Source organism: Aegilops tauschii, chromosome 3 (genome assembly GCF_002575655.3).
Source record: "Aegilops tauschii subsp. strangulata cultivar AL8/78 chromosome 3, Aet v6.0, whole genome shotgun sequence".
Classification (NCBI taxonomy): Eukaryota; Viridiplantae; Streptophyta; class Magnoliopsida; order Poales; family Poaceae; genus Aegilops; species Aegilops tauschii.
Genome location: NC_053037.3, coordinates 620,762,342 through 620,783,410, shown reverse-complemented (window position 1 = coordinate 620,783,410; position 21,069 = coordinate 620,762,342). Strand labels below are relative to the sequence as shown.

Genomic DNA, 21,069 nt, shown 5'->3' with positions numbered 1-21,069 from the left:
GACAGGCACCAGAGGCCTTTGAACTGTTGGATATGCATCCTTCCAAGAGATTGAGCAATCTCTCCCAGGCATTGGGCATTGGGTTCTCTTCACTTCTTCCGATGAATCCACTTGACCACCAAAAAAGAACCCTATGGAATCCATGTACACGTGCTCATTACATGTCACTCTGTTACTTGATTCTGTGTCTGTAGGTTATCTCCCGTTGTTCAGACATTTTACTACGTGCTCATGGTTGTGGCTTTAAGTAAACAACATCTAAAATTGGGGATGGAGTTCCGTTACTCTTACTTACCTCATTTAGCTTATCTATAAGTTGGAGCTACTGGTTTGCTTGCTTCTGTGTACATATCTAAGTGGTTACAGTTACAACGTAATTCCCTTGGTCTCTGCTTAATGGAACTCCAGCTAATGTTGGTGATGGATTCGGTCACTGTCACCTTGCTAGGTTGGAAGTTAGTATCAGTTATGTTGCCTCGACTAGGTGGGGGCTGAAGATTGCTAGCGGTTGTTGACGAGCAGGATGACAATCACAACAGGTTGAATGGTACGACCCCGCGCTCACATGATGCCCCCCATCTACTGCTTTTTGCGTGCTCATTTGTTCCCCCTCATCTTTGGTTTCCTATCAGGAACAGACTTTAGACTGGCCCCTTTTTAATGGACCGACTTGCTGAGGTCTTCCTGCGGCACGGTGTACGAGGTCACGGTCATGGTCATCTTATTCGGATTGTATCGAGTACACCACTGCCAGATCCACATGGGCATGTACGAGGGTCATCATGTGCTCTCACATGTCACCGAAGCACACATCACATCCACACGAACCCTTGGTGATAAGTTTAGCTTGGATGCAAGGTCCCAGTGGAGCAAACCCTCATAAGAGAGGAGAGATGAAATGGGCGCTTAGAGCAAACTCCAACGCGCCGACTCAAATGGACAACGATTTTGTCCACTTTTTGTCTGTTTGGGTCGGCCCGGCGGACACCCATGTCCGCTTGCGCCTTTGGGTCGGCGCATACGCCCAACTATGGCCCAACCCATTTTATGGTGGCGCGCAGAAAAAAAAGAATACAAACATTTCAAAAATAAAAACAAACATTAATTAAACATTAAAGTTGTCCAGGAAGGCAGGCCAGAGTTCACGCATCCACATTTACATTAATTAAATATTAAAAAGGTAAAACTACGAGGCGGTGCGCTGCCCTAGGCGTCCTTGTCGTCGACATCGGGACCGGTGAGGTCGATGAGCGTTGGCGCAGGCCCGACCCAGGGGTAAGCCATGTTCCAAGAGACGATGATGTCGGCTGCGAGCTGTGGCGCTGCAGCCTTGGCCTGGCGCGCCTCCTCCCCCGCCTCACATCGCGCACGAGCTACTCGAGATACTCGCCGTTGCGGCGCTCCTCGGCCAGCCGTCGCTGGCGGCAGTGCTCGAGGTACGTCGCCCCCTGCGCCTCAGTCGCCCCGTACCAGGCCGGCGGGGCGCTCACCCACTTGCGCCCTACTGCGGTACAAGAGTAGCGCTTGATGGGGGTCGGCTCTGGCTTAGCCTTCACTGGGGACGGAGGGGCCACCGACGGCACGACGCAGTCGCCGGCCGCGGATAGCGCTATGGCCACCTGGTACGCCTCCTCCTCCTCCTCCTCGTCCGCCGCTCGTCCTCCTTGCTCTCTCGGAGGACAAATGCCATGGCCTAGGCGGCCTCTGCCTCCCGGTCCTCGTCGCGGACGACGATGGGCGGCGGCGGCAAGCTACGCGTGATTCACGGACGTTGTGTCACCTGGCCTTCTCGTGCTCGAAGGCGAATCAACGCGCCCAATAGGATGAGTCGACATTGTACGTGGAGTCGCTGCGCTGCTCCGGCGTCAGCAGCACCCGCCGGCGCCACATCTCCTTCGCGTGCGCTCGTGCCGACCGCGGCGCCGCCGACACTGGGATCCTTTCCGGATCCAAATGCCAATCGTTCGGCAGGGTGACGTCGGGGTAGGGGAGAGGGACGTGGTGCTGCCAGTGCCACTCCGCCTGGTGCACTGGCACGTTCACGCGCTGCCTCGGCCGGCGAGAAGGCGCCGGCGAAGGTGGGCTGAGGCGGGGAAGAGGGGTTGCAGGGGCCTTGCCCTTGGCTTAGCGGTTGCTGTTGGTGTTGCATGAGAAGAACACCTCGCTGTGGTGGCTAGGGTTGCCGCCGACGGGGAGCAGACGGTGGCGAGATGGGGACAGGTGGCTTTCTGGAAGCGGATGAGGACTCCCCCCCCCCCCCCCCCGCATGCTCGGCTTAAAAAAGGCTGACCGCCGTCGTTGACGCGTGGGCCCGAGGTCATAAATTAAGCTGACCACACTGGGCGCGGGTAGTTGGACGGACGCCACTTGGGGACGCCGCCATAGTATTAAACTCGGTACCGCTTAATGTCCATTTTAGGAGATCCCTAGTAGAAGAACACTGAGATGCTTGTTTGCAACTGGTCCGTAGGTTGATGGACGTTCAACTATCAGATCAAGCTCATACAATTCGCTGGAAGTTAGCTTCGAGGGGAGCCTTCTCAGTGAATTCTATGTATCTGGACTCAATTGGTACCGGGCCATTGTCGAGGTCATTGCACTTTTGGAAGATTAAAGTTCCACTTCGAATTAAAAAATTTATATGGTTCGTTAACAAAGGAGTTATTCTCACCAAAGATAATCTGAAAAAAAGGAACTGGGTAGGTAATTTTAGATGCTGCTTTTGTGATCAAAATGAATCTTAAACACCTCTTTCTTAAATGTCCACTTGCGAAATTATTATTGCAATCGATACATATTGATTTTAACATACATCCTCCAATGAGCATAAACACGTTATTTGGGACGTGGCTTAATGGAGTGGAGAGTCACATAGCCAAACATATTTGGACAGGGATATGTGCTTTATTTTGAGCTATATGGAATTACTATGAATGATTTGATTTTTAATGGAGCAAATTTCACTAATTTTTTGCAGATTATTTATAAAGCTACAACTTGGATCCGTATGTAGTCGTTACTCACTCATGCGGGCTTCAGGGAGCTTTTGGCCATTAAATGCAACCGTTAGGAGATGGTAGCATGGGCTATCTTCAATCGATTTGGATGGCGAGTTAATAATAGGCTAGGTGTGTAGGCATCGTAGTCTATTTCTTATCATCGAATATGACACTTTTCCGTTTGTGTTTTGTTTTAAGGTCGGACTATGAGCTTTGCAGGACCTTGAGACTTTGTTACGCTTTTATTTAATAATATGGCTGCATCGATTGAAGCAGAGGCCGGAGGTTATCCTCCTTAAAAAAAAGGTACCAGTGGAGCTGGAGACCGAAGATGTCATTCCCAACCAGTTGAATTTCTTGTGAGGTTCGCCACTTACATGATGCAAGTCTGCATGTTCATTTGTTTTCTCTCTTTTTGCAGAGCAAACCTTTGGAAACCCACAAAATCCGCACATGAAATGTGTAACGTGGTTTTGTTAGGAATGGGCATAGACTGGCCCTGGACCGACTTGCTGAGTTCTTCCTGCGGCACGCAGTACGAGGTCATGGTCATCTTCTTCACATTGTATTGAGCACACCACTGCCAGATCCACATGGGCATGTACAGACGGTCCTAATCATCGGCTTTCACATGCCATCAAGGAACACCACATCCCCATCCACACGAATCCTCTTCCAGTCTTCCTTGGGTCAACTGTAAGCCCCTTTAGTGGACCGACCTGCTAAGGTCATGGTCCTGGTCTTCTCCTTCACATCCCATCAAGGTACACCACTGCCACATCCACATCCACATCCACATGGGCAGCATGATTGATCATCTGCTTTCACATGCCATCCAAGCACACAGCATCCAAATCCACATTCACACGAATCCTCTTCCGGTCATCCTTGGGTCAACTGTAAGTTTGTAACCATTGCTATATATATGCAGCAAAGGATACCTAGAAGAGAAGGCACCGCTGCCTGACCTGAATTTTTCTAGTGCAGGGTGTAGTGTAGAACTCTAGATTGATCATGGAAATCTTCCCGTTGATGCTTTCTCTATTGGTGCTCGGGTCACTGGGAAAGCTAACAACTCTGGCATCCGGAGTTGTAACAGGCCAGCAGAACCCAGAGGGGAACTGGGCGCAACCATCCCGTGCCGGTGGCACGCTCCATGGCTGCCCGACGAGCTGCGGCAGTGTGAGCTTCGGCTATCCCTTTGGCATCGGATCCAGGTGCTCCCGTGGACCTGACTTCAACCTCATTTGCAACAACACCAGTCAGCCCCCCAGGCTCTTCTTGTTCGACGGCATCACCGAGGTGATCGAATCTGCAGATTATCCTCTTTTCAGTACAAACTTTATCTATGCCTTCTTCTCGCATACCATCGCCATGAAATCTGGTGTCAGTGTCTACAACTTGTCTTTGAAACCGCCGGGGAGGTCCTTCCATCTTTCTGACATTGCTCTAAACATCACCGGCTGCGACCTGGATGTGTACTCTGTCAGAGAGGATGGCGTCCAGTTCATATGTGGAACTGTGTGCCCGAACCCAGAAATGACAGAGATGGTGGCTATGAAAAAATGTAATGGCTTTGGATGCTGCCGTGTAGACGTGGAAAGCTATGCCAGCACTTATCAGTTCAAATTATACCACAACAGAAAAAACAGCAGCACGAGCTCTAATCAGACCTCTCAGTTCTGGGATAAAATTAGGGTAAGTAGTGCTCACGTCTTACAGCTCACATGGAAAATTCAGGATCAACCCACCTGTGCTGCGTGTGTCAGCGAGCATGCCGAGTGCAGCCACAGCGATCCACAAGATGCATACGGTGCACCGACAACAACAAGTGGCTACTACTGCACCTGCCATGACGGCTATTCAGGCAACCCCTACATTCTACATGGCTGCTCCAGCAATGATAAAGGTAACTTTTGTTTCCCTTCCACCTAATGAAGTGACCAGCGCACAGCTGCTGTTAGGCATTTTGTGCATCGTTACATATGCTAACTCTTTACTGATCAATTTAGGGTATAATCCAATTCCGAGCAGGGCTAACTGTACCCGCTGGTGTGGTAAAATTAATGTGGAATTCCCATTCGGCCTCGAAGAGGGTTGCTTTGCCAGGGATGAGTTTCACCTCCACTGCACAAATATGACATCATCGGCTGCCTTGTTCACCCAGGAGAAGCAACAGGTCATTCGCTTGCAAATAAAAAAGAAGGAACAGGTCATTGACATAAATGTCAACGAAGGGACCTTCAATGTCACCGCTGCTGCTCATCTAAGTGTCTACAATGGGACCTTCCGCCCCTACTCTATTCCCCTGCCTCCATGGCTTCAACAGGCTCAACAGAGTCATATTTGGGCATATGGGTATTTTTTCTTTTATAAATTGGTGGCTGCTCATCTAAGTTGCGCAGAGGCCCAACAGAATAGGTCTGGATATGCTTGTGTGAGTACCAACAGCAAGTGTGTGGAAGTAAGCGATGAAGTGATGAGTAGTTACCGCTGCAGATGCTTTGATGGCTTCCAAGGAAATCCGTACATCCAAAATGGTTGTCAAGGTACTCCCTCCCTCCCTCTCTCTAGGTTACAAATGATACTTGACCCCTATTGTTGCAGAAAAAAAATATACTGTTAGCTACTCCCTCCATCCCGTAATATAAGAGGGTTTCTGACACTAGTGTCTTATAACTTCCCAAAAGAAAGTTGTACATATGTATTAAACGGCATGTTTTATGAAAGTAACTGCATGTTACTATTAGATAATGATTTTTGCGCCACTTCTAATATCATTTTTGCGCCACTTCTAAATATATAAATCAAACATGGGCAATATCAAATTTCAGATTGTAGATTAGTCATGACATATATTTTCGTTGTACATAATTATTTCTGTTAGAGACAACGTACTTTTTCTGAAATATATATTACAATGTTACTATTGAGACCATGGCGACGTCCTAAATTAACTGTAAATCAGAGGGACGTATATATTTTTCAACGCATCTTATTAAGATTTTGTTAATTTTCAGACATTGATGAATGCCTTCAACCGAACAAATGTAAAGGGATCTGCCATAATACCAATGGAAGCTTCAGTTGTACTGCCTGTCCTCACAAGACTGAGTATGATCCGTTAAAAATGCAGTGTACTAAGATAAAACAAGAGCCTCTGCTCTTAGGTAAGACTATATTATTGTTACATTTATGATAGAAAGCACAAAACAGCAAACTTAAGAGCATAATGTCTGTAGGTATAATTATTGGGCTGTCCTGTGGTTTCGGCGTTCTACTTCTGAGCTTCAGTGCAGTACTTTTCACTCGTAGGTGGAAAAAGAATGTTCAGAAGCAACTAAGGACGAACTACTTCCGAAAGAACCAAGGTCTTCTCCTAGAAACATTGATATCATCTGATGAAACTGCAAATGAGAATACAAAGATTTTCTCGTTACAAGAGCTAGAGAAGGCAACAAACAACTTTGATCCTACACGTATCATCGGACGTGGGGGGCATGGCATGGTTTACAAAGGCATATTGTCTGATCAGCGTGTCATTGCAGTAAAAAAGTCCAAGGTCATTGAGCAATCTGAGATCAGTCAATTCATCAATGAGGTTGCAGTCCTCACTCAGATAAAGCACAGAAATATTGTGAAGCTCTTTGGATGTTGTCTCGAAACTGAGGTTCCACTGCTGGTGTATGATTATGTATCCAGTGGCTCACTGTCAGAAGTTCTTCATGCAGATGAAAGTGATGGTTTTTCTTTGTCTTGGGGTGATTACTTAAGGATTGCCCTCGAAACAGCAGGAGCTTTATCTTATCTCCACTCTTCAGCTTCAATATCAATCTTCCACCGTGACGTGAAATCCTCAAATATACTATTGGATGTGAACTACACGGCTAAAGTTTCAGACTTTGGCGCTTCAAGATTGGTTCCAATTGATCAAACACACATCGTTACGAATGTGCAAGGTACATTTGGTTACTTAGATCCAGAGTATTTCCGTACCAGGCATCTGAACGGAAAGAGCGACGTCTACAGCTTTGGTGTGGTACTAGTGGAGTTGCTTCTGAAAATGAAGCCTGTCTTTACAAGTGAATCAGGCACAATCAAGAGCTTGACAAACTATTTTCTTGAGGAGTTCAATGAGGGAAGTATCACAGGCATTGTTAACTCCCAGGTCCTTGAGGAAGCAACCGAGGAAGAGATCAACAGTATCGCCTCTCTTGCACAACGGTGCTTGAGGCTGTGTGGTGAAGACAGACCCACAATGAAAGAGGTGGAGACAGAGCTACAGACTCTACGAGCAAATCGTGTGACCTTATGTCAAGAAGATCCAAGAAACGAAGAACAGATGCAACCAAGGTTGCCAACTCGGCCAGGAGACAGCCAAAGGCGATATAGCTTGGAGATAGAGTTCATGTCATCTGCTAGCCTGCCACGCTAGATGAGTCTGTTGAGTTCATAATAATGGATACTTTGTTTTCTCTTTTTGTGAACTAATGCTAGGTTTCGTATTATGTGATAATTTGATTGGTATTGTAATAACTCAGTTGTGTCCAGATAATTTCAGGCACTATGATTAAATCAGTTTCAAGTTTGGAATTATATATGCTAGTTTATACATGTAATCCTTATTTTTATTACGCTGAGATGTGGAGTGAACTGGCTTATGTGTTGTGTCGATCAGATGTGGTACATTTTGTTGATGAGCATAATCAAACAACAATAATTTTGGGTTACACCTTGCTAAACAAAACCGACCGATCTATCAGGACAAAAAGAAGAAACATACTCAGCAAGATGCTATCTTGTATCCTATCCCTGTTAGGCCTCATCGATCTTCTTCATTTTCCACCGCCGCCATCAGCTGCTCCCCTATGCGTGCGTGGGCAAGACTTCGCCGCCAGCTTCCACGCGTGCTCTCACGGTTTCACCAGGCTTCCACGTCCTCAAGGACATGCCCGTCCCTCTGTAGGTAAGATCGAACAGCAAAAAAGACACCCGTGGAAGGCCTGGACCTATTAATCCATCGTGCCGAGCTGAATACGACATGGGCTCATTATATAAGTATATATGTAGTATTTTAATATCCGTCGTGCACGTTCATAAACACATTCATCTCGTACGGGTACTTCATATATATATATATATATATATATATATATATATATATATATATATATATATATATATATATATATATATATATACTATTCATCACCCAGGATGCAGAATAAGTTATTCTTCACCCGAGGTAATCTTACGATCACTTCCTAAATAAATTACGTTTAGAATATAAATAGTTACATGCACATTGAAAATTTGGTCTAAAAAAAGTTATAAGATCAGAAAAATCACATTTTATGTATGTTTTACAATATGTTTTTACATTTGTAATTTTATGTAACATAAAATATTTTTTACGGCGAGTACATATTTTCTTACGTTCTTTTTTTATGTATGAAATAAGACAAAATTTACAAAACGTAAAAATACGGTGCATTGATGTCAAAATAGAGAGGGGGTGAAGAATAACTATTCCTCACCCAGGGTGACGAATAGCGCGAATATATATATATATATATATATTTTTTTTTTTGACGGAGCTATGTGGGCTTACGCCGGCCTGATAATAAACAGGTTTTGTGGAAGATATAAGGAAATATTCACTGCACACACTGTCCCCCTCCTGGTCCACTCATCCCATGCTCTCGCGCCAACCCCTAGCAACCAACCACAACATCATCATTAACTGGTGAACCACATGCGTGCAGATTTTGTTGACCCCAGAGTTTTGAATGATGCAACACATCTAATATTTAGTTTGTCCCAAGTTTTTGAAATGCTATATTATTGAACTTTAAAAATATCCTTCACAAGTTTATTTTTTTGTACCAGTTTTAAGACTATAATATCGTTTTAACTTTAAAAATAATTTATGTTTAATGCATTTAAATAATTTCCAAGATTTAGTAAATGTGAAATCAAATATATTTCCATGAAGTTATGTGCCTTTTATAAACTAAGAATCTCGTCATGGGATAATTAAAGTAAATTCCGGATTTCATGATTGTTAAGATTTCAAATAAAAAAAGAATGAGAATGCCAATATTGTAGTTCTTGGAAAATCCATGGTACAAATTATGCGAAATTATGTCGTTCTATTTTTTATTTCTAGTGAATACGCGAGAACCCAATGATATAATCCTACAAAGTTTACTTATACTAATCTCAGGACTTCTTTTGCTATAAAAGATTATTTTAGTATTGACGTTGCCTGCTGATTTATCGGTGCAGCTGTATGTAGCCATTTATCTTCATGGTCCAACAAAGATAAATTAACACTAATTACATTGCATACTGTCGTTTGGTTTCATTTATTAAACCGTGGCATACCTGTGAGCTCCAACACATTCATTACGTAGTACTCCCTCCGTTCCTAAATATAGGGTATATAGTTTTTGGCACGGAAATTAAAGAACGCATATGGAGGGAAAATTTCACAAGTTTTGGGTGAGATTACACCGGACTAATTGACATTAGAAAATAGAGGAGCTTGCGTAATATAGGGAAATGTAATCAAATCCCTAAAAAAATATCCAAACGAGTGGTGCAACAGAATGCACCTTATATTTTGGATTTTTTCTCAAAAATCTATACACCTTATATCAAGGAACGGAGGGAGTAACTACCTGACATCCTTTATTTGCCAACACACCTGAATTAATCATGTGTGGACACAAAATCAATGCATATTTACTTCCAGCATAGCATTAGCAATTCAAAAATCATGTCCTGCGTTGTACCCATTAACTCACTTTTACTTCTCTACAAATGTATTGGTTCAATAGGGAAACAAAAATTGACTTCAATCCGCATCCCAATGGACATCGATTGTGGTTCAGATTACAGGAAGGTGTGTCTCCATGTGCTCCTCGTCCGCATCGGTAAAAGTCACTACTACTTTTGTGGTTGAATTGCTCATTCCTACAAAACTGTGGATACTAAACCAAATCACACATTTGACCTGTGGCCTAAATCAAATCACGATCTGACCTGGTCTCGAAAAAATTTCACATAACAGACCATTTTGGGTGGCGCCAAACAGTCGGGCGCTGCACTGCACTATGCAGCGCTTTTGACTAAGGCGTCGCATGCCCGGCCAGCTTGGCACCCCGGGGCCAGGTGCGGCCCCGCAGTCAGCTGTGCAGCGCCTAAGAGCTAGGCGCCACACTTGTAATGTGCAGCGCCTAGCTCTTAGGCGCTGCACAGTCTGTTTGTCACTTAGGCTGGCCCCACCCTCTCTCCGCTCCCACCCCCACCCCACCCAATCCCTAAGCCTTGCGGCCCTCCTCTCTTCCCCTCTCCCCCCTCTCAAATCCTTCTCAAATCTTGCAAATCCGGAGTATTTGACCGTGGAGTTCGAAGCCAACCCCTCCCTTAAGGTAATCTCCTCCGATCCCCTCGTTTTCATCCATAGGAATTGTCACATTTGCTCAAATCTTGCTAGTTTAGGGAAACCCTAGTTTTGGCTTGGATTTGGAAATTTGTGTTGATGTTGGTGTTAGGGTTATGGTTAGGCTTCATACTATGCTAGGGTTAGGGTTATGTGTGTTTGATGTTGGTGTTAGGGTTATGCTATGGTTAGGGTTGTGGTTATTGTTAAGTGGGGGTTAGGCTTATTGTTTCATATATATGTTAGGGGTTATGTATTTTGTGCAAATATTTTGTTAAGTCCTTACTTGATATATGTGTGTTTTTGATTATTGTAGGGATGGGAAGAACATGTGTTTATGTTCATCATGTGGATAAAGAGGCCTTTTTGAAAGGCAATGTTGAGCCGGACCCGGATGAGCTTGACTTGGTGTTTGAGAGTAGTCCTAGCTATGCGGATGTCTTGGAACAAGTGAGGAAGTATTTGAATTGGGTGGACCCAAGTGATGTTGTTGAGTTCGAGGGAAGGCATAATGTTGGTTTTGGAATGCACATCCGTTGGAAGACAATGCATGTGAACTCGGAGCAACGTTGGGTTGCATACAAGGAGACGGTTGCGGAATCTCTAGACAAGGCTCTTGAGTTATTTGCCTCCAAGAAGGTTGAGTCTAGTTTGCATTTGGATTTGAACCGGGACCCCTCCCCGTTGGTTGCTAGTACTCCCCCACCCATGAACCAAGATCAAGTTAGTGAACCTCATTTGACGCAACAAGTTTGGCCAACATTGAGCCCGGTTTCAAACAACCCGAATGAAGCTTTTGAAGAGGACAATTATGAGTGCGAGGAGGATGACAACGAAGTTGATCTCCATGACAACAATGTGGGTGATCTCGAGCAATATCATGTGCAAGAGACAATGGACCAATCCTTCCTTTTTCACGCGCATATGCATCGGACTCCGATGACGATGGTCCCGATGAAGAAGTTGATGAGGAGGGATTCAAGCCCAAGGAGGCCCAAGCATTTAACAAGGTATTCGGGCGGGATCACAAGACACCATCGTTCAAGGATCTTAGTCTCGCGGATGAAGCCATTGTAGATGGTGGCAAATGTATATCTCTTGGAGCTAGGCCAAGTTCTCACCGTGATTTGGAAGACGGCAAGAACGGGATATATCCTAGTTGTGAGTTTCAATCCTTCTTGGAATTGAAGATGTGGCTCGACAACTACTCGGTTACGCATTATCGTCCACATAAAGTGGCCAACTCGGACGTCAAAGTGCGTTACACGGTTAAATGTGAAGTGCCAAGATGTCCATGGATTGTGCGTGCAAGGCCATGGAAAGGAGGTCCCACTTGGCGCATAGTGAGTTGTACGTCAAGTCACATGTGCCGACACAAGAATGCGGATGGCAAGCTTGTGTACCAACAACACAGACAACTCACGTCCGAGTTCATTGCTTATAGGTTATCCAACCAAATATCCACACTTCCAATAATGAGCATCAAGAGTGTCATTGACCTTGTGAAAGCCATCTTTCATTACAAGGTGAAGTACGGCAAGGCATGGAAGGCGAAGCAAGCCGCATTCAAGATGTTGTATGGCAATTGAGAGGAAGCATACAACTGACTCCCTAGGTTGTTGTTAGCTATGGCCGCCACAAACCCAGGCATGGTTCACGTGGTTGAGCCTCATGGGCACCAAACATTGATTCACAACGGGAGGACCATCCGAGTATTTGGTCGTGCATTTTGGGCCTTTGAGCAATGCGTGAGGGCTTTTGAGCATTGTCGGCCCGTCATCGCCATTGATGGCACATTCTTGACGGGACAATACAAGGGCACTTTATTGGTTGCAATAACAAGTGATGCCAATAACCGGGTGTTTCCTTTGGCTTTCGCTTTGGTTGAGGTGGAGAACAATGATAACTGGGAGTGGTTCTTGCGTCAACTGAGAACAAGGGTATTAACGGCTGAAAGGGAAATTTGTGTCATATCGGATCGCCATCCTGGAATTCTAAATGCAGTGGTGGTTGACATTCCCGGACATACAAAGTTGCACCATCGATGGTGCATGAGGCACTTTTGTGCAAACTTCTATAGGGCATGTGGTATCAAGGAGTTGGCTGATGATCTTCAAGATTGTTGTCTTGCTTTCACCAACAAGCGGTTTGCCACATTGTTCAATGCATTGCTGAGACACAAGAAACTTGACCCCGGCGGTCTTGAATTTCTCAATAGGAACATTGTCGAAAGGAATATGTGGGCACGCGCTTTCGATGAAGATGGCCGGAGGTACGGTCAAATGACAGGCAATATGGCAGAATGCTTCAATAAGGTGCTCAAGGGTGTACGTGCATTACCCGTCACGGCAATAGTTCAATACACATTTGACAAGATGAATGCATACTTTTTGAAGTACTGAATGGAGACGGATAAGCAGATTGCTGGTGAGAACAAGGATAAGCACAAGTACAATTTCCCACCAAAGGTAGAAGAATGGTTGGAATTTCAATCACGAAAGGCAGACTCCGAAGAAGCTGTACTATATGACGACAACGATTGGATGTTTGAAGTGAAAGAGCCTAGAGGAACCACAAACGATGGCCACCAACACGGAGGCTGGGCTTTCAAGGTCTCCCTAACACGGTGTAATTACACTTGCATGAGGCCATCTTTGCTTCATCTCCCATGCTCGCACTTGTTAAACGCATCTCGTGTTAGGAATGTGGACGTCAATCACCCTCTTACCGTGCGGGAGTCCGAGTTCTCAATCATGACTGTCAAGAATACATGGGCTCCCCGGTTTCAGCCGTACTTGGACCAATCACAATGGCCGGAGTATCATGGAGTTCAACTATGGCCGGACCCGGAATTGAAGGTCGTTAGACGGGGAAGACGCCAGACAAAGCGTCTTAGAGGTGACATGGATGGATGGGGCCGTGGTGCCGGTCGAGAAACCGGCACCGGCCAATTCCAAGAGCCTCGTGAGCACTCCCATTGTGGGGATTGCAATGGTGGGGGACACAACACTAGAACTTGTACCAAACCAAGAAAGAAATCAAAGAAAAATGATGCAAGCACAAGCCAAGCAAATGGTAGCCAACCAAGTTAAACAAGTGCCCAAGTGCCAAACCAATCAAATCAACCAAGCCAACGAGGAACTAGGCAACAAAGAGGGAGTCGACTAGGTCTTAGAAGAGGCCGTGGTGACGGTCTTGGCCGTGGTGATTGTGTTGGCCGTGGTGATGGTGGTAGAGGCCGTGGTGACGGACTTGGCCATGGTGTTGGTAGAGTCCGTGGTGATGGTAGAGGCCGTGGTGATGGTCTTGGCCGTGGTGATGGTGGTATAGGCCTTGGTGGTGGTGGTTTTGGCCGTGGTGGTGGTGCTAGTGATGGGGAACGCGACAGAAAACAAAAAATTTCCGACCTACGCACCAGCCCAGGACCACTATGGAGACTGCATACATGGTTTGATCTTTTTCGTTACCGACTCGTAGCGCAGCGGGAAGTAGAGTCGATGACGATCGGCGGTGCAGATCCCCGCAGCTAGGATTTACAACCTCCCAACCGCGAGGATGTATACCCTCATCTGCTCCTCAGACAGCCCTCCGGGAGGCGGTCGAACAGCCCCCCCGGACGGTGTCGCGGACAACCCTTCAGGAGGACCTTCGAAACTCGAACGGTCACTCGGACAGCCCTTCGGAGGACCTTCAAAACTCGGATGGTCACACGGACAGCCCTTCGGGAGGCACTCACAAACTAAGACCGAAACTACGATCTCTCTACAGAGTTGCACACATACGGTGTCATCTATCCGGCAGGGCTTCGCCGTCCAGAACTAGTTCCTGCCGGAACCCAGACAGCCTTACGGCTCTACGAAACTCTTTTCGTGGGAGGGAGAGAAGAAGCCAGATAATGCATGGCATGTGTATGAGAGCAAGGGATGAGTGTGGAGGGCTGCCCCTCCACCTCTATTTACAGGAAATCCCAAGGGGGGTAGGGTAGTTTCACAAAAAACCCAAAATGCACATGAATGAAGTCCTTCCACAAGGACCTAGGAGTGAAACCAAGGAACAAGAGGGTCCCCAAGGGGGGATACCCCATGTGGCCGGCCACACCCCCATGAGGGGCCCAAAAAATGGCTCCTATCCATCCATGTCATCCCCAAGATCTTTTGGAGCAAAGCCCCAAAAGGTGGCTTTCCATAAAGTAACCATAAAGCTGATTTTCACTATTCACGACGACATTTTTCAGCGTCTGATCGAACTGAAAATATTTATGTGGGCTAAGAAAATTTCCAGTACCCACTAAAATGATTTTCAACGCGTTCCGAAACAATTCCGGTTTTAGTGATTTTCATCTGCGAAACGCATCTGAAGTGGCTCCGGCAGCTCCGGAACATTTCCGGTTTTTATCTTAGAAAATTCCAAAAAGCTTCCAGAATGATTCTGGCATCCTCCAAGAATTATCAGGCATGTGCCGAAACCAATTTGACTTAATGGTGTATCCCGAAACAACTTTTCGGTATCATCGAAACTTATCCGATGACCTCTCTCTGCGGTACGATTCCGCTGTCCGAAACTTTTCGGTGTCCGAAACTTTTTCGGTGATTTTCTCTCAGACTCCCTGTCTAGAATTCAGCAGATAGATAACCCTTAAGCGTGTGACCCTATAGGTTCGGTGAAGTATAGACATGACCCGGAACCCCTTCCGATCAATGATCAACATCGGAGCCGTGGACACCCATATTGACCCCTATACCCACACGAATAAATATTCGAGTGAACCTCCAGTTGTCGTGTGCTATTCCTGTTGCTTCGCGATATGTTACAAATACCCGAGGTGAGACATGTTGGCATTCCCGTGGATCAACAACTTGTCCACTATGCTAGTTACCTCGTTACCGGTATTGTTCTCTTTTCTCGTTATCGTGTTCCGGCATCCCCGTGATCAAATCACAAAGTGTCTGGCTAGACGATGATGGATACCGTAACACCGAGAGGGCCCAGAGATATCTCTCCATCGTCGGAGGAGCAAATCCCAATCTTGAGCTATCAAGTTACTTGACACACTTTTCCATGAACCCGTAAGCCGCCGTAATAGCCACCCATTTACGGATGACGTTTAACAAACCCCAAAGTTCATGAAGCAAGCATGAAGAAACTCGATACTCTCATGGTCTAAGGAATCATGCAAACGTTAACCATCTCTGTGTTATGTACCAATAAACTTGTGACGAATGAATCTCATAGCATAACATCAATCCGGGTCGATTCAACACAAATGTTCTCTTAACATTGGGCCCTCAAAGTTGCTGGCATAGACATGCCCATGACCAGGAAAACAGAATCATCATGCAACACTTGAGCTAGTCTTAGAGGCCAGACTAGGAATACTTCTTACCGTTTATTATTCCACACGTGCATTTGAGTCTTCCTCCGAGCCTCGTGGATATTGTAGACTCGAGAATCATTGCAGTTATAGCATGGAACATAAACATAATTATGAACTCGGAGATAAATAATATCATTTATTATTGCCTCTAGGGCATATCTCCTACAGACTCCCACTTGCACTAGAGTCAATAATCTAGCTTATGCTAATGCACTTCACACCTGTGGCACACCGGTGTAAATATGCTTCGCGTGTGGTATAGCCTGATGTCCAACGGATCTGACGACTTCAGTTCCGTGTGTATCTTTGCATGTCCTCGCGTTTTCACGTTTTCACAAAACTCATATTTTGTGTGGACTCGGCTTTGTATGTATGTGAATCACAGGTCGAACCTGGATTCCTCAGACTGAGTTATGGAGCAACTACCTGCAGTAGTGTCCCATTGTCAAAAGCCATCTTGGAACTATACTAAGTTCATGAATGAACTATATGATTCAACATCTTCTTTGTCGCTTCTAAAGCGTCAACATACTTAACCCTTGTTATAGAATTTGCCACAGTAACTAGTTTGAACATCCAACTAACTGTGCCACCACATTGTGTGTTACACAAAACCCTTAATTTAAATCGAAAATCGCATGGAGAAAAGATGAAGACTCTATCGATGTAACATTTTACAACGAACTCTTCATGATCTCTGCTTGCGAGAAAACCATGTCATCAGTACTTACTCTAGTACTCTGTGACATCTTTCACTGTTGTCCCATGATCAGTAATTTGATCACTTTGGTATCCATACTCGCAACACCTTGGGAGTATTGGACATATCTGGTTGTTTTACATACCATGGAATACATGATTAATCCAAACACAAAAGTGTGTGGAATCTGCATCATGTATTTTACTCATCAGTGTTTTGGGACACCGAGTCTTGCAAAAACTCTTTCCATGTGACTTTGGCAAGAATCACTCCTTGGCGTTTTAAATGCTAAAAGGTTTTAGCATCTTGTCAATATGTATTCATTGCTTAGCCCCATTAGGTAAATCTATCTCCATAGATCATCATGCCTAATATTGAGGCTATTTAGCGTAAGCCCTTCATCGAAAAACTATTTTCAAATGAAGTCCTAATTTGTGTCAAGAAATTTATTTCCAATTACCAATGTGCCAAGCACATAAGGTTTTTAGAAATATTATTACGCTCCCACTTACTTTCTTGAATTACAAGCATCTTCGTTACCCATTGATGAAGTCAAAACCCCTTTGACCATTTCATCAAAACACGAAGATTCCAACTCCATTTTGCTCTCTTCTGTCCATTGCTGGAACTCTGAAGTTTGCATACCTACTAGCATCCTCTGGATCGACAAATTACTTTGGACTGTATCATATACAAGTCCTAGCTTTCATTTCCATCAGATGGAAATCCTTTTATCATCCATGTTTCATATCTCATGATTGAAATATGTATTAATTGCTAGTTCAACCCGAACCGACTTTAAGCATCGCTACGATGAAAACAACCTCATCGTAGTCAACTCTTGAACTTGTTATTTCAACAAGTCGAGCTTTATGGATAAAACATTTTTATCCGTATCAGTTTTAAGTTCCATAAATATTCGTTAGACTCTAAGTCTTCCGAAAGGTGCATCAAGGTTTTAATCTTGAATCACTTATGTTGAAACTAACTCGGATTGTATTGGCATTTAGCCAATTCTGGAGTCAGGGCCCATCAACGCTTCCTTGTGTATCGTAGGTATAATGTTGTCTAACAACAATATCTCGTTTGCGCACCTGAGAGGTTTGTACGAGCCTTGCCTACGTGGTTCAGCTGCAAGTTCGACCGAAGTTCATACATTTTATTGTAGAGACTTCCGTATCAGTCGCAGTAGGAAACTCTGGAATTACTTCCAAGGTCTCTTTTTCCTTTGATCTGATGAAGATACTGTTTATCTCGTCGAGTTGCACTATTCTCCCACTCACCTTTTAGAAAGAACCATTCTCTTTAAAAGCATACCGTTCTTTGTGGCAAACCTATTTGCCTCGGTATAGTGAGGGAGGAATACCCAATGACTTGGGATAACCTACAAAGTAGCACTTGTCTGATTTGGAACAGGTTTGTAACCTTTTACACAAGCCCCATATTCCAAATGTTAAGAAAAGATACAACATGGTTGGGCGTACCATACCATGGCTTCATTTCAACAGACCCGATGTAGCTCTTTTCAGTGTAAAAGCCGCAGTCTCTAAAGCATCACTTTAAAAAGGATAATGGCAAATTTATTTATGTCATCTTTGACCTTACCATGTCATAAATGGTTTGATTACATCTCCACGGACTTTCCACTTGCAGTGGTGTTCCGGGAGGTGCAAGTTTATGAAACCCCTTTCACAACTCATCAGACATTCGCTAAACATGTAACTCAAATATTCCTTTGTGCAATCAAATTGCAGAAACATAATTTTCTTGTTACAATAACTTCTACTTCATTTTTGAGAACCTTTCGAATGATTTCAAAAGATCCAGACTTACGTCTCATCAAGTAAATATCCGTATATCTACTTGAGTCATTTCTGAAGATAAATAAATCCACCACTAACAACACTTATCGGACTACACACATCAAATGTATGATCACTAATAAGTTTGTTGTTCGTTCCTTATGGCCTGGGAACGGTATTTTAGTCACTTCACTTTTCGGAGGAAAGTTGCAAGTGTCAGATGATTCAAAATCAAAAGGACTTCAAAATCCATCATAATGGAATTTTCCATGCGGGTTTCTCCAATGTGACCAAATGTAGTGCCACACTTGTGTGGTATTCTTTTAGTCTTGCGACATTTAGCGTCAGTGTTATGGATGTATCATATTACCCTCAATATTCATAACATACGTCCCATCGATGATGGAAGTATGGCCCTTATGTTATTCATAATACTTAACAACAATTGTTGTTTTTATGAACAACTCTTTTGCAACAAACATTGTGCAATGGGCTAGAGTGTATGAAACTCTAAAATGAATTATGAAAGTAAACCCAGAGGTATTGTATTATTATCAATATTCATAACATACATCTCATTCATAATGAAAGTATGGCCCTTGTGTTATTCATAACATCGAACATAAAAAGTTCTCTTATGAACAACCTTCTTGCAAGATGCCTTATGCAATGGGATAGAGTTTGTAAAACTCTAAATGAATTATGAAAATAAATACAGACGGCAATACACCGATGGAAGGTATAGTAACATTTACTATGTTCCCTGTGTATACCTTAACCTCATTTCTAGCTAGTCTTTCAGGCCATAGTAGTTCTTACATCGAGTTGCAACAGAATGCAATCGAGCGGGCATTTTTGTGATGAACTCACAATACCCAAGAATTAGTGATTAACATGTTTAACCATAATTCGCAAGAACTATATCTTTGACCAGCCTTCTATACATCAAAAACTTGTATGACATTCATACATGAGCTGGATATTCCAGTCTTCTTTCCTTTTGCCTTTATACTTCTAGCAGTTTAACTTTTAGTATTTCTCCTACTCTCAAAAGAAGCACCCAACTTAAGAGTGGCATTAGCCCCGGACTTCCTAGGCGTGTAAGTCATACTAACACCCTTTGGACACTTCCTTTCTCTTTAAGTTGTTGTTTTATTCACCTTTCATTATATGACAGGCGTTCTTCTGGATCCCTTTCCCAACAGTCAAATGCATAGTAAACACTTTTACTAATACTTGCAAACAAACATTGCTTTGTTTGTATCTGAAAATAATTTTCAGTTCCATGAATATCATATAACTATCCCAACTTTCGAAGTTTGGGTTTCATGGAAGCAAACATATTCCACTTGACCGTAACAGAATTCTAGCTTTCGGATCAAAGGACGAGAGTCACATGATCCATAGCATTAGCGGGAGGATACGGAAAGCATGCGATAGGACAAAGTCCTTCTCGGCACTTTTGAGGACAATCCTCATAATACGGTACCAATGGTAAAGTTTTAACCAGATATTTAACAGCTATTCAATTTTAACAGGGAAGGTGGAAACGCGAGCCATTATTCTACAACTATTTTGCATATAACACTTAGACAATGTTCATAATTAATTGCACTAAGAATTAAACATGTTAATTCAACAGTGCGCTCCCACTCAAATCAATATCTCTCAAAATTGATTGTGAGTGATACAAGACCCACATTTCAATTGTTCGCCATTGGTGTAACACCACTGATGACGAAAAATCTCAACCGGTAGGCCAACTTGCCAATCACATCTCTATGTGACTCTTGTTCATCTTTCGATGCGTGTGTTCCGAGCTCATGACGGTCATGCCTGAACGTCAAGACAACCAAGTGATCTCGCTGCGAGGTCTCAACTCACCCGCCTCACACTTCTCTAATCGTTCGTACCCGTGTGACACGGCGCACCCCGAAAAGATAGGTGCCGTGACGGTGCTACACTTGGGAGAACACTAACTACTTGGTATTTTAAGTGAGAGATCACCCTAATAAAAGCGACTACCGCGCAATCAAGAAGGGTGCATCATAAGGGATAAACATCTCAGGCAATTCATAATAGCATGATATGGTATAGCCCTTTCTGACGGAGAAGTCTTTCATTTCTTCGTCTTCGGCATTCGCGTCGGTGTTCACCTTCGCGAAGATTGCCACCACCTTGTCGATGCACCAGATAATATTGCTATCTCTATAGCTAACAAAATAATGCATTACAACAAGGTTGACACGCAGGTCATTAAAGTGCAATCATATGGCTCCAACCATCATGCCGAATCATGACACGCAGGTCATGTTAATCAAATTACATCATATAGTCATCTCATACATAATCGAATTAGTATGAGCACTGCTATACCACATCATATGCACATCCTGCAAAACCAAGTTAGACGCCTCTAATCGGTTTATGCAAAATTTATTTTACGTGGCTTCTAAGGTTTTAACTTAAACCGCAGCGACCAACGTTTTATCATCAAGTATGATTATTCAAGTTGCTAGATTAACATCTCGGGGTGTATGAAACACGGGATAATTAAATCTCGAGCCCCATACTAAACTTCGTCATACGCATGACCCCCGTGCAGATCATATCTGCAATGCCCTTTCATCTGCGAATTTCATCTTTCTTTTGACTACGGCAGAACCCAAAGAACTGATAGCACTTCCATGATCAATCAGGATCACGGATTGCCAGAACTTTGTCAAATTCCACCATGCTGTCTCTAG

The 21,069-nt window shown here is 44.0% G+C and overlaps 1 protein-coding gene across 2 annotated transcripts; it reads left to right on the top strand.

Annotated features, from left to right (window-relative positions):
• The first annotated feature begins 3,556 nt into the window (after positions 1–3,556).
• LOC109749190 (wall-associated receptor kinase-like 17) lies at positions 3,557–7,618 on the top strand. 2 transcript variants are annotated; one of them, XM_073511377.1, is made up of 5 exons: positions 3,557–3,898; positions 3,987–4,908; positions 5,012–5,548; positions 6,020–6,169; positions 6,242–7,618. In XM_073511377.1, the coding sequence occupies exons 2-5, from the start codon at positions 4,014–4,016 to the stop codon at positions 7,432–7,434; spliced, it is 2,775 nt and encodes a 924-aa protein (XP_073367478.1). In that variant the 5' UTR covers positions 3,557–3,898; positions 3,987–4,013; the 3' UTR covers positions 7,435–7,618. The 2 variants fall into 2 exon arrangements, with proteins under 2 accessions (XP_073367478.1, XP_073367479.1); XM_073511378.1 differs by having other exon boundaries at positions 3,982–4,908.
• The last annotated feature ends 13,451 nt before the right edge of the window (positions 7,619–21,069 follow it).

Excerpts from the sequence above, each read along its gene's own strand:
- LOC109749190 (XM_073511377.1), top strand. The coding sequence starts at position 4,014 with ATGGAAATCTTCCCGTTGATGCTTTCTCTATTGGTGCTCGGGTCACTG. Across the intron at positions 5,549-6,019 it reads CATCCAAAATGGTTGTCAAG|ACATTGATGAATGCCTTCAA; the intron begins GTACTCCCTCCC and ends GTTAATTTTCAG. Across the intron at positions 6,170-6,241 it reads ACAAGAGCCTCTGCTCTTAG|GTATAATTATTGGGCTGTCC; the intron begins GTAAGACTATAT and ends TAATGTCTGTAG.